The following is a 14,284-nucleotide window of genomic DNA, read 5'->3' on the forward strand; positions in this document are numbered from 1 at the left end:
CTATAGAAGTTCAATTTTAAGACTTAAATTTGCAACAATTGGAGAGCTGACGTGTTTCTGTAAAAGTAACTTCCAATTTGAATAATGAGAATTACAGACTAAACATTATATGTTTAACGTAATTGTATTGTCAGGGAATTACAAGGAATGTAACAATGCAAATTTAATAGTGAAACAAGATTGTTAACAAGAGCATAATTAATTGTTCGTAATTGTATTCATTAATATATATATATATATATATATATATATATATATATATATATATATATATATATATATATATATATACGAAGATTATAAGAGGAAGAGACTGGTATGGTTCATGTTCTGAACACTGTTGATGTAAACGGGGTTAACACTCTGAAGAAGCGTAAAATAGAGACAATTACGTGTTGTGTTTATCGGGGTTGCGGCATTTTTCTAAAATGATGTTGATTTGCTTCGCAAAGTTCGAGTAGTTTGCTCTCGCAAATACGTGAACCAGAAAGTGGTAACAGTGCCGGCTGGATGAGTGAAGCCATTTAGAAGGAAGTGATCATTCATGTGAGAGTCATTTCTTAAAGTGATCATGAGTCGTGGAATAATGAGTGTATGGATGGGTACCTTGGATTCGTCTCCTCAAAACTCATTCCATTCATACCATTCATCCTATTTGCCCCCATTCTACCATTAACTATCCCACTAACCCCTTCCACAGTTCTCACCTTACTCACCATTCTTATTCACCCCCCATCCTTTCCGCTCATGTGACCCATCCTACCCATCCTGTTGAGTAAGCTCATCCAACCCACACACCACCTACTCCACCCACAAACACCACCCTTCAACCTACCCCCACACCACCCACAAACACCACCCTTCAACCTACCCCCACACCACCCACACACCCCCTCCCATGCACGTCACCCTCCCCCACACCCCACCCACTACACCCTCCCCCCACACCCCACCCACTACACCTCCCCCACACCCCCACCCACCAAGCCTCCCCCCACACCCCACCAACTATACCCACCCCCCACACCCCACCCACTACACCCTCCCCCCTCACCCCACCCACTACACCCTCCCTCCACACCCCACCCACTACACCCTCCCCACATCCCACCCACCAAGCCTCCCCCACACCCCCACCCACCAAGCCTCCCCCCACACCCCACCCACTACACCCTCCCTCCACACCCCACCCACTACACCCTCCACACCCCACCCACTACACCCTCCCCACATCCCACCCACCAAGCCTCCCCCCACACCCCACCAACTACACCCTCCCCACATCCCACCCACTACACCTCCCCCACACCCCCCCCCCACCAAGCCTCCCCCACACCCCCACCCACCAAGCCTCCCCCCACACCCCACCAACTACACCCACCCCCCACACCCCACCCACTACACCCTTCCCCACACCCAAAATGCTCCAGGGAACACGATCATATATTTCAGGGAGCGTTTTGTGCCACCGGAGCGTCGCTTTACGCTGTCAATAACCGGTGTCTACGTAATTACGAGTGAAAAATATTAATTGGATAGGCATGTTTTTTTCTGGCATCACTTTCTGTAGCATTTTTGTATTTAATATTGGCATTACGATGGGAAAGTCTTCGTGGAATCCACTGAAATGAAGCCAATGACGATTTGTTTTTTGGCTTTTTATTTTAACGCGGAATTTAAGCATTTACTTCACTTACAACAACGTCCTTAAATGTGCTTACGTATAAGGAACTCTAGCTCCCGAGCCCCGACTTCCCAGCTCTTGGTTGTTTGCTGCAGTAATTCTCTCTATGCCTCCTGTTTATCGTCATATTTGTTTGCTAAACAATTTATTAAATTAACTTCTAGTCCAGCTAAAGTAAGCAATAGTCTCTTACTATCCCTAGGACTAACCAGCGCCTTCTTTTTCCTTCCATGTTCTCTTGGTTTGTCCTGCCTTACAATTTACTGTGAGAATCTTGTATGTCGTGATTATATCTCGTTAATTCCGTCTCTTCAAGTATGAGAGTGGTTCCACACACGTTGTGTATTAAATGCTTTCATTTTATTTGATAAAATGCTTTCTTTTGCTTGATTCGCCTAATTTTTGTTTCTTACCACAGACGTGGCAACACATTTACAATGCTAACCAGCATATATACATTTTATTCTGTCCTCCATGGACAGGGTGAGAGATCTGTTACACTTATAGTTCAGTGATTTATTGAACAATCAACCACAGAAGGTGATTGTAGTGCTTTTAAAATGATAATCTAACCTGCACACATAAATACAAATATTTACATCTTTCCTGCATAAACAGTGTTCGAGGGGTCGTTTTCATAGTGCTATTAATGTGCGTTTACAAAGGTGAAATGCAATTCTGACCTACTTACTCATATCCTGTATACTCATACATACATATATACATTTTTGTCTCTCCTACTTTGACAGGGTAACATAGTTGGTATAGAAACTAGTGTGTTAATAAGCACTTAACCACTGAAAGTGATTAAGATGCTTTTACAAGCTCAGGTTACAGTTACATCACGTACATTGTATAACTGATGCATTACATAGTTAATATTGAGAACACGTCTAGTATATCATCAAGTGTTGCAGTACTCTAAATTATATTTACAGAGTTCAGCATACCTCAGCCCAGGAGGGCGAAAGTCAGTCAACATGGGACATTCCATAATGTAATGTTCAAGGGAGTGCATGTTTTCTCTTTCACACAGTTGACACATGGTGTATTGGACACTTTCACAAAGTTGACACATGGCGTATTGGACATTTTCACAAAGTTGACACATTGTGTACTCGACATTTGAGTTTTGAAAAAGCTGCCAGATACGTCTATATCCCATACGTATTTTGGCCATTATAAGACCACATTGCCGAGTTCTTGCTCCCTTAGTCCCATATATGAATGTCTCCTCACGATATTAATCATCATGTTTAATGCTACAACTTTCAGGTCTTTGTGAATATGTTAGGTCAGTAAGATTTTCATTAGATATTTGTTTAAATATTCTCTTTGTCACTGCTAATGAAACACCCATAGTAAGCTCTATTACTGGTCTACTACAGGTGGTCTTTGCAAGTCTCCTGAGAATTTTGTATGTAATTATGTCTCTCAGGACTAATTATGTAATTGTCTTCCAGCGACGTGAGGTGCAATTCTCGTAGCCTTTCCTCGTAACTCATACCTCGTAATTCTAGAACTAGTCTTGAGGCATATTTTTGAACGTTCTCCCACTTCGTCTTTTGCTTGACAAGGTATGGACTCCATTCTGGAGCTGCATACTTCAGGATTCGTCTGACATGTGTGTACTCACCTATTATTTAGGTGAGTACATACTTGTCAGACCAATCCAGGAGTATGCGTCCCCAGAATGGAGTCCATACCTTGTCAAGCAAAAGTATGCTGTGTGTGTGTGTGTGTGTGTGTGTGTGTGTGTGTGTGTGTGTGTGTGTGTGTGTGTGTGTGTGTGTGTGTGTACTCACCTAATTGTACTCACCTAATTGTGCTTGCGGGGGTTGAGCTTTGGCTCTTTGGTCCCGCCTCTCAACTGTCAATCAACTGGTGACTGGTGTGTACTCACCTAGTTGTACTCACCTAGTTGTGCTTGCAGGGGTTGAGCTCTGGCTCTTTGGTCCCGCCTCTCAACCGTCAATCAACAGGTGTACAGATTCCTGAGCCTATCGGGCTCTATCATATCTACACTTGAAACTGTGTATGGAGTCAGCCTCCACCACATCACTTCCTAATGCATTCCATTTGTCAACCACTCTGACACTAAAAAAGTTCTTTCTAATATCTCTGTGGCTCATTTGGGCACTCAGTTTCCACCTGTGTCCCCTTGTGCGTGTTCCCCTTGTGTTAAATAGACTGTCTTTATCTACCCTACCAATTCACACGTGTGTGTGTGTGTGTGTGTGTGTGTGTGTGTGTGTGTGTGTGTGTGTGTGTGTGTGTGTGTGTGTGTGTGTACACACCTATTTGTACTCACCTATTTGTGCTTGCAGGATCGAGCATTGACTTTTGGATCCCGCCTTTCCAGCCATCGGTTGTTTACAGCAATGATTCCTGTCCCATTTCCCTATCGTGCCTAATTTTAAAAGTATGAATAGAGTTTGCTTCCACAACCTGTTCCCCAAGTGCATTCCATTTTTGCACTACTCTCACGCTAAAAGAAAACTTCCTAACTTCTCTGTGACTCATCTGAGTTTCCAGTTTCCACCCATGTCCCCTCGTTCTGTTATTATTACGTGTGAACATTTCATCTATTTCCACTTTGTCAATTCCCCTGAGTATTTTATATGTCCCTATCATATCTCCTCTCTCCCTTCTTTTCTCTAGTGTCGTAAGGTTCAGTTCCTTCAGACGCTCATCATATCCCATCCTTCGTAACTCTGGGACAAGCCTCGTCGCAAACCTCTGAACCTTCTACAGTTTCCTTATGTGTTTCTTCAGGTGGGAGCTCCATGATGGCGCGGCATACTCTAAGACTGGTCTCACGTAGACAGTGTAAAGCGCCCTAAAAGCCTCCTCACTTAGGTTTCTGAATGAAATTCTAATTTTCGCCAGTGTAGAGTACGCTGCTGTCGTTATCCTATTTATATGTTCCTCAGAAGTTAGATTAGGTGTCACATCCACTCCCAGGTCTCTATCTCGAATCGTCACAGGTAGGCAGTTCCCCTTCATTGTGTACTGTCCCTTTGGTCGCCTATCACCTGATCCCATTTCCATAACTTTACATTTACTGGTGTTGAACTCCAGTAGCCATTTCCCTGACCATCTCTGCAACCTGTTTAAGTCCTCTTGGAGGATCCTACAATCCTCATCTGTCACAACTCTTCTCGTTAACTTTGCGTCATCCGCAAACATAGACATGTATAATTCCACTCCTGTAAACATATCATTTACGTAAACTAGAAAGAGGATTGGTCCCAGCACCGATCCTTGAGGTACTCCACTCGTTACTGCTCGCCAGTCCGACTTCTCGCCCCTTACCATTACCCTTTGGCTTCTTCCTGTTAGGTAGTTCCTCACCCATGCTAGGGCCTTTCCGCTTACTCCTGCCTGCCTCTCAAGTTTGTATAGCAGTCTCATGTGCGGTACTGTATCAAAGGCCTTTTGGCAGTCAAGAAATATGCAATCTGCCCAGCCTTCTCTGTCCTGCCTTATCCTTGTTACTTTGTCATAGAATTCTAAAAGGTTTGTTAGGCATGATTTCCCTGTCCAGAACCCATGTTGGTGCTTGTTTACAAACCCAATGCTCTCCAGGTGCTCAATGAGTCTAAGCCTAATTATTCTTTCAAGTATTTTGCAGGGGATGGTTGTCAGTGATACGGGTCTGTAGTTAAGTGCCTCCTCCCTATAACCTTTCTTGAAAATCGGTACGACATTTGCCTCCTTCCAGCAACTGGGCAATTCTCCCGACATAAGTGACTCATTAATGATCATTGCCAGAGGCACGCTGAGAGCCTGCGCTGACTCTTTTAGTATCCACGGTGATACTTTGTCTGGTCCAACCGCTTTAGTTGCATCCAGTGTTGTCAACTGTTTCATTACCTCCTCTGCTGTCACCTCTATATCTGATAGTCTTTCATCTAGGGTAATCTCTTCTAACAATGGGAGCCACTCAGGCTCGGTTATGAACACTCCATGGAAACTGGCATTTAGTACCTCGCAGATTTCCTTGTCGCTTTCTGTATATGCCCCTTCTGTTTTCCTCAGTCTTGTCACTTGGTCATTTACCGACATCTTCCTTCTTATATGGCTATGTAGTAGTTTAGGTTGCTTTTTCGCTTTGACTGCAATATCATTCTCATAATTTCTTTCCGACACTCGTCTTATGTTAATGTAATCGTTCCTAGCTCTGTTACATCTAATCCTGTTGCCCTCTGTCCTTTGTCTTCTGTACTTCCTCCACTCCCGCCTGCTTCTCACTTTTGCTTCCTGACACTGTCTATTAAATCATGGGTTATTATATTCCCTCCGGCTTTTTTCCTTTACTGTTGGAATAAGGAGGGAATATGTGTGTGTGTGTGTGTGTGTGTGTGTGTGTGTGTGTGTGTGTGTGTGTGTGTGTGTGTGTGTGTGTGTGAGTGTGAGTGTGTACTTACCCATCAGTGAATATGGAGCAGTGGGGTTTAGCTCTTAATGCCCCACCAAGCAGCCTTGTTGTACCTGTTGCGTTATAAAATAAGTATTCTGATAGTTAGCTCTTTGTTGAATTTAGCCTTAGAGCTGGGGATCGTGTAATGCCGTAGATAACATATATATATATATATATATATATATATATATATATATATATATATATATATATATATATATATATATATATAATTACAAAGCTGCGTTTTGGGCAAGAGGGAGTTTTTGTGGACAGCAATTCGGGGGGAGGTTTCACACCTAGACAGTTGGCGAGGTGTAGGTCAATAGTTAACGACCAAGGCACAGAGAACCCGGTGACCTGTTAAGTCAATAATCTGGGTAAGGTCACACGAGAGGGGGGGGGGCAGTTTTGGGTAGTATCCTTCGTTTACCTCCCCTGCCCACGTAATTCCCCCCCCCCCCCGCCTTTGGAAACCACAGGGTATAATTCATTCTTAGACTCAACTTTCAACTGGGGCTTTGTTATACCCCATGGGAAGAGGGGTGAAATAGGAGGACCTGAAGCCTCTGGTTTTAGATGACTATTGGGACATTTGAGAGAGACGATATTCGGATTCCAACGAAGATCCAGAACACACAGACAGAAGTTGCCTCGCTCAGAGGTGCTTCAAGGTATCCACCAACAAGGTATCTCTGACTCTGTTGGGAAATGCAGATTCTTCTATTAATCATTGCTACAAGAGCTTTGAGTTATTTGCGTAAGATTTAGTATTAAAGTTACCAAGGTAGACGCAATGTTAGAAGCAGTTGTGTGTGTGTCAATTCAGATTTAAATAAGTGATTCATGCTCATGTTGGTATCTTTGGGGTTAAAGGGTGAGAATTTAATGAAGTTCTATTTTTAAGAGAAATTGGCATGAGAACAAATAGTTTCTGATTGAAATGGCGAGTTAAAATGTAGATAAGAAGTTAAGATCATTGACAGAAGTCAGTAAGATTTAACTTGGGAGGTGGCAGCAGAAGTTTCACGTTCCAACCCTCCTTTAAGTCTCACTTTGTCTTCCCTCTTTTCAACATCCATTTTTGTCTCTCGTCACTAACTTCTTTAACTTTAAAAAGTCTTTCCAAGTCTATATAGTCGATTCCCTTCAGTATCTTGTATGTTGCGATCATGTCCTCAATCACCTCTTTTTCTTCTCTCTTCCAAGGATGTGAAGTTTATTTCCCTTAACCTATCTTTATACCGTAGATATTAGCTCAGGTACAAATCTCTTGTTTCTAACCTTTGTACTTTTTCAATTTTATTTTAATTATTCACAAGGTGTAGATGCCAGGCCGGTGCTGCATATTTCCGTTCTGGTCTAGCAGTATATATATATATATATATATATATATATATATATATATATATATATATATATATATATATATATATATATATATATATTATAATATAAAAAAGCTGATGATGTGATCCATCCAGTAAGGTATGAGATAACCAAAAAACGTTTGATATATAAAAAGAACAAATAAGTGCACAACCTTTTTGCATATTACGGATACCATATACACGAAATAATTGGTAAATAATTCACGTTTTTGATAAAATTTGTGGACAAGACAACCGGAATATATTTCTTCCAGAGACGGTCAGCATATCGAAATCTCTTTAAACACCAAAAGCGTAAAAAGAGAGAGAGAGAGAGACAGAGACAGAGACAGAGAGAGAGAGAGAGACAGAGACAGAGACAGAGAGAGAGAGAGAGACAGAGACAGAGACAGAGACAGAGACAGAGACAGAGAGAGAGAGAGAGAGAGAGAGAGAGAGAGAGAGAGAGAGAGAGAGAGAGACAGAGAGAGAGAGAGAGAGAGAGAGAGAAGTAAAAAGATAGCCATATTTAATGGGACAGTGACGCTTTATGAAATATAAATACACTCGACACATCCAAAAGCCTCACACAACAACACAAACAAATAACACGACAAAAACAGAGAACTCGGCCACATCAGGCAACACAACAGCAGGAGTTAACACGGACGAACTTTAACACGAGAAAACCCTCTGCTAACACAGACAAAATTTAACACGAAAGCACCAAAGTAACACAGACAAAATTTAACACGAAAGCACCAAAGTAACACAGACAAAATTTAACACGAAAGCACCAAAGTAACACAGACAAAATTTAACACGAAAGCACCAAAGTAACACAGACGAAATTTAACACCAGAAAATCAATTTACATCAACTTACACGAACTAATATATATTTTTACTTCAGACAAGCCTAAAATATATCCCTAATATCCGGCAAGGCATTGGAATATTGTTGGTTTAGTTTTCGGAATAAAAAAATAGGCTTTAACTAGGCTTTACTGTCCATCCTGGTTAGTTGAGTTCATGTGGTTTATCAGATTTTATTCATAATGCTGTTTGAGGTTTGCCTCTGTGGTCTGGTGAAGCGAAATGAAGCAGTTCTCGAATCATAGCTTTTGAACACCAAAGGTTCAGAAAAGTTTCAAATATTTTTTTGTATTTTTGGTCGTTTATATGCCCGTATTTGACATAGTCATGTTGAACTTGAATGTTGAATGTAGCACAGTGTCACTGGGCACTCAGTGTGGCACAGTGTCAAGTGACACTTTTCTGTTCGGCACTTACTATGGAAAATTGAGTAAAGCTAACCCCGAGCACTTAACTCAGGCAGCATTTGACACAGGACGCACTTAACATAGGACACGCTTAACACAACACAGAGAGCACAACATCACGCAGGACGCACTCAATAGAACACAGGACGCACTTAACGCAACACAGGAAACACAGCACAAAATACGAAGTACTTAACGCAACACAGGAGGCGCTCAGCATAACACAGGAAACACTTAACAAGACACAGGACACAATACAACACAGGACACACTTCATAAAACACAGGATACACTTAACAAAACACAGGATACACTTCATAAAACACAGGATACACTTAACAAAACACAGAAAATATCCAGCATAACACAGCAAGCATTTAACACCTGACACATTTAACACAAAAAACACTTGACACACAATAAGGAAACACAACACAAAACAGGAAGCACTTGAGACAGAATGCACTTAACACAGGAAGCACTTAACACGATACAGGAAGCACTTAAGACAGGAAGCACTTATCACAACACAGGAAGCACTTAACACAACATATAAACACTTAACACAACACAGGAAGCACTTAAGACAGGACGCACTTAAGACAGGAAGCTCTTAAAACAGTATGCACTTAAGACAGGAAGTACTTAACACAACACAGGAAGCACTTAACACAACACGTGAAGCACTTGAGACAGTGCGCACTTAAGACAGGAAACACTTAACACAACACAGGAAGCACTTAACACATATGAAGCACTTAACACAACACAGGAAGCACTTAACACAACACAGGAAGCACTTAACACAACATATGAAGCATTTAACACAACACAGGAAGCACTTAAGACAGTACACACTTGAGACAGAACGCACTTAACACAACACAGGAAGCACTTAAGACAGTACACACTTGAGACAGGAAGCACTTAACACAACACAGGAAGCACTTAACACAACAAAGGAAGCACTTAACACAACAAAGGAAGCACTTAACACAACACAGGAAGCACTTAACACAACACAGGAAGCACTTAACACAACACAGGAAGCACTTAACACAACAAAGGAAGCACTTAACACAACACAGGAAGCACTTAACACAACACAGGAAGCACTTAACACAACACAGGAAGCACTTAACACAACACAGGAAGCACTTAACACAACAAAGGAAGCACTTAACACAACAAAGGAAGCACTTAACACAACACAGGAAGCACTTAACACAGCACAGGAAGCACTTAAGACAGTACGCACTTAAGACAGGTCGAAGCACTTAAGACAGTACACACTTAAGACAGAACGCACTTAACACCTGCGGTCAGCAACAGACACTCAACAACTGACACTGAGGTGCAAGTGTATACATATATATTCATCAAAACATTGTCCTCGACAATTACGCTCGAAGCTAAACTGTTTTGAAAGCCATCCGTGCCGCTAATTTGCATAATTTACCGCCACTACTGATATCATTATGCATTTTTTTAATTATTATTATTATTGGCGAATTTTGGCAATCTGGTTACGGTATATTGGGAGTATTTTGGCGCCGTGTGTCTCCCCCTATGGCGCCAGGGAGGGAGGGGGGAGGGGGGGGCAGGGGAAGGGAGTTGGTGAGGGGTCCCTGAAAAGGTCCCTGGGAAGAGTCCCTAGTGAGGATCAAAAGGTCTTCGTGCGCTAAAGCAATGTCGACCCAGACTGTATAATTCCTTGGCACCTTCTGATTAACTTTAATACAGGGTGATGGTATGATAGATCTGTAGTGTTATTGGGGTCAGTGCTTTACTACCTCTCGTGGAGTGGAGCGATATCCCTAGTGTTTAAGGTCTGCGATGTGGTGAAGGGGTGAGGGGGGGGCTTCATATTAGTGGGGGGGGGGGTGATGTTTACTGAGGGGAAGAAGGGGACCATGTTGGTGGATATGACCAAAATGGTAGTGTAGGGACAGGCGAGAAGGATCCCCATGTTGGTGAGGTTTAGTCTACTTCGGAAACTTGGAAAATAAAGAAGTTTTTTTTATTATTATTATTTTCTACCACAGACGTGGCCACACATATACAATGCTAACCAGCATATATATACATTTTCTTCTGTCCTCCATGGACAGGGTTAGAGATGTGTTAAACCATATAGTTCAGGGGTTTATTGAACAATCAACCACAGAAGATGATTCGGTGCTTTTAAAATACTAAGCTAACCTACATACGTAAATACCTATGTCTGTCATTGTCAGTCCATGTTCATCTCTGCTAACTACTGTCAGTCCCTGTTAGTTAATTCTAATCACTGTCAGTCCCTGTTAGTCACTACTGTCCACTGTCAACGGCTGTCAGCTTCGTTTTGGCATTACCTTCTGTCTTTTATCATGTGACATACTCTCACCTCTTTATAATTATGTATTTGATAATACTTAAGTTCCGTCTTTGAATCAACTTCAACCTAAAGTTCTTTTCATAACGATCATATATTTATCCAAGCAGTTGACGGGTCAACCAAGCACGGCCATACACCCAACTTTATTTACAGTCTACGAGCCATACACCCACCCTTATTTACAATCTACGAGCCATACAACCACCCTTATTTACAATCTATGAGCCATACAACCACCCTTATTTACAGTCTACGAGCCATACAACCACCCTTATTTACAATCTACGAGCCATACAACCACCCTTATTTACAATCTACGAGCCATACAACCACCCTTATTTACAATCTACGAGCCATACAACCACCCTTATTTACAATCTATGAGCCATACAACCACCCTTATTTACAATCTACGAGCCATACAACCACCCTTATTTACAATCTACGAGCCATACAACCACCCTTATTTACAATCTACGAGCCATACACCCACCCTTATTTACAGTCTACGAGCCATACAACCACCCTTATTTATAATCTACGAGCCATACACCCACCCTTATTTGCAGTCTACGAGCCATACAACCACCCTTATTTACAATCTACGAGCCATACACCCAGCCTTATTTACAGTCTACGAGCCATACACCCACCCTTATTTACAGTCTACGAGCCATACAACCACCCTTATTTACAATCTACGAGCCATACACCCACCCATATTTACAATCTACGAGCCATACAGCCACCCATATTTACAATCTACGAGCCATACAACCAACCTTAACCACAATCTATTGTCTCAATCCGTCATTATTCTGACTCGCTGTCAACTAAGCAGTCATCAACTCAGCCCAACACCAGTAACATCAAGATCTATCAATCACATGAACCTCAACTCTAGACTAGATGTCGTTCGCTTCATTTCGCCGAGTGTCGAACCCGCAGCGTTCTGCATGGCTACTTCCCTAACCTTATGAGCCACGCAGACTTGTAGATAGACTTGTTGACAGACAGGCGGACACACATAAAGAGAGAGATTCATAGTGAGAAAAACTAAGAAATACACAAATAGACATAGGTACAGACAGACAGATGGAGACACAGTTACTGATAGATAGACAGATAGACAGACAGACAGACATGTTGACGGACGGTTTGACAGGTTGCGTGTCTGCATACAAAGACAGACAGACAGCTACATGCGAAGACACATTCACGAAGGAAAAATATAATAACAAGGTAGATATATATAGTGACAAGTGCAAACACCAGACAAATGCAAAAACAGTTACAGACAAGCACACACACACACACACACACACACACACACACACACACACACACACACACACACACACACACACACACACACACACACACACACACACGAGCACCCAAACTAACAAACAACACACAAACTAACAAACAACAAACAGACTAGCGCTAATTATCCTGCCGGGGGTGGGGGGTAGGTGACAGGGTATTTCGACAACATACAACTAAAACTAACGTGACATGATCACCACGTGTTTGATCTATAGATGGAGAAAAGAAAAACAAGAATTATACGTGTCTGGCATCAGAGGTTTTATCCCTGCTCTTGTAACGCTTGATCACACGTCCGGGGGTAATCCTACTAAATCCCGGTCACTGCCATGATAGGGATAAAATGATTCTGGAAACAGTGGAATATGGTGGATTTATTTTGTAAGTCACTTGCCATTGTGTTCAAATCTTTCGCTTGTATATATAATTTAACTGCAAGGATGTGTGTGTGTGTGTTGTAAATCCTCTTTGTGTATGGTGTATGTTGTGATCTCGCGTCCGGATGTTGTAAATCGTCTTGTTTGTTCTGTTAAAATCCTCTTATGTTTGCTGTAATCCCGTTTCTGGATGTTGAAATCTTCTTATGTTTGCTGTAATCCCGTTTCTGGGGATGTTAAAATCCTTTTATGTTTGCTGTAATCACGCTTCTGGATGTTGAAATCTTCTTATGTTTGCTGTAATCCCGTTTCTGGGGATGTTAAAATCCTTTTATGTTTGCTGTAATCACGCTTCTGGATGTTGAAATCTTCTTATGTTTGCTGTAATCCCGTTTCTGGGGATGTTAAAATCCTTTTATGTTTGCTGTAATCACGCTTCTGGATGTTGAAATCCTTTTATGTTTGCTGTAATCCCACGTCTGGATGTTAAATCTAAGCATCTGTGTGTTGTAATCCTCTGTTTTTTTATTTATTTTTGTTTAATATCTCGATATTACAAAAATATCCCATTTTGTATCATGTAACCCATCATCTGTGAAATGTATTCACTTCCCTGTATTATACATTCATTCACATGATTATGTATTCACTCATATGAATATATATTCACTCATATGTATTATGCACTCATTCATTTGTGTATTATGTACCCACTCCCCTGTATTATGTATTCACTCACGTGTATTATGTAAGCACTCACTTGTGTTATGTATTCACTCACCTGTATAATGTATTCACTCATCTGTAGGATGTATTCACTCACCTGTATAATGTATTCACTCACCTGTATAATGTATTCACTCACCTGTATAATGTATTCACTCACCTGTATTATGCATTCACTCACCTGTATAATGCATTCACTCACCTGTATAATGCATTCACTCCCCTGTATAATGTATTCGCTCACCTGTATAGGGTATTCACGCTTATAACTTACCTGTAAGTTATAATGACTCACCTGTAAGTTATAATCACTCAGCTGTAAGTTATAATTACTCACCTGTAAGTTATAATGACTTCCCTGTAAGTTATAATCACTCACCTGTAAGTTATAATCACTTCCCTGTAAGTTATAATCACTTCCCTGTAAGTTATAATCACTCACCTGTAAGTTATAATCACTCACCTGTAAGTTATAATCACTCACCTGTAAGTTATAATCACTTCCCTGTAAGTTATAATCACTCACCTGTAAGTTATAATCACTCACCTGTAAGTTATAATCACTCACCTGTAAGTTATAATCACTCACCTGTAAGTTATAATCACTCACTTGTAAGTTATAATCACTTCCCTGTAAGTTATAATCACTCACCTGTAAGTTATAATCACTTCCCTGTAAGTTATAATCACTCACCTGTAAGTTATAATCACTCACC

General features: G+C 41.2%; 1 protein-coding gene across 1 annotated transcript in view; it reads right to left on the bottom strand.

Moving 5' to 3' along the window:
- Positions 1-14,284, bottom strand: part of LOC123760721 (dynein heavy chain-like) — a 127,081-nt gene continuing 112,797 nt past the window's right edge. The window contains exons 4-6 of the mRNA XM_069328715.1: positions 14,158-14,283; positions 13,906-14,031; positions 1-57 (exon numbers count right to left, since the gene is read on the bottom strand). Coding sequence (XP_069184816.1) covers positions 1-57; positions 13,906-14,031; positions 14,158-14,283 — 309 coding nt within the window. The remainder of the gene's footprint in view (positions 58-13,905; positions 14,032-14,157; position 14,284) is intronic.

Source organism: Procambarus clarkii, chromosome 21 (assembly GCF_040958095.1).
Source record: "Procambarus clarkii isolate CNS0578487 chromosome 21, FALCON_Pclarkii_2.0, whole genome shotgun sequence".
Taxonomy (NCBI): domain Eukaryota; kingdom Metazoa; phylum Arthropoda; class Malacostraca; order Decapoda; family Cambaridae; genus Procambarus; species Procambarus clarkii.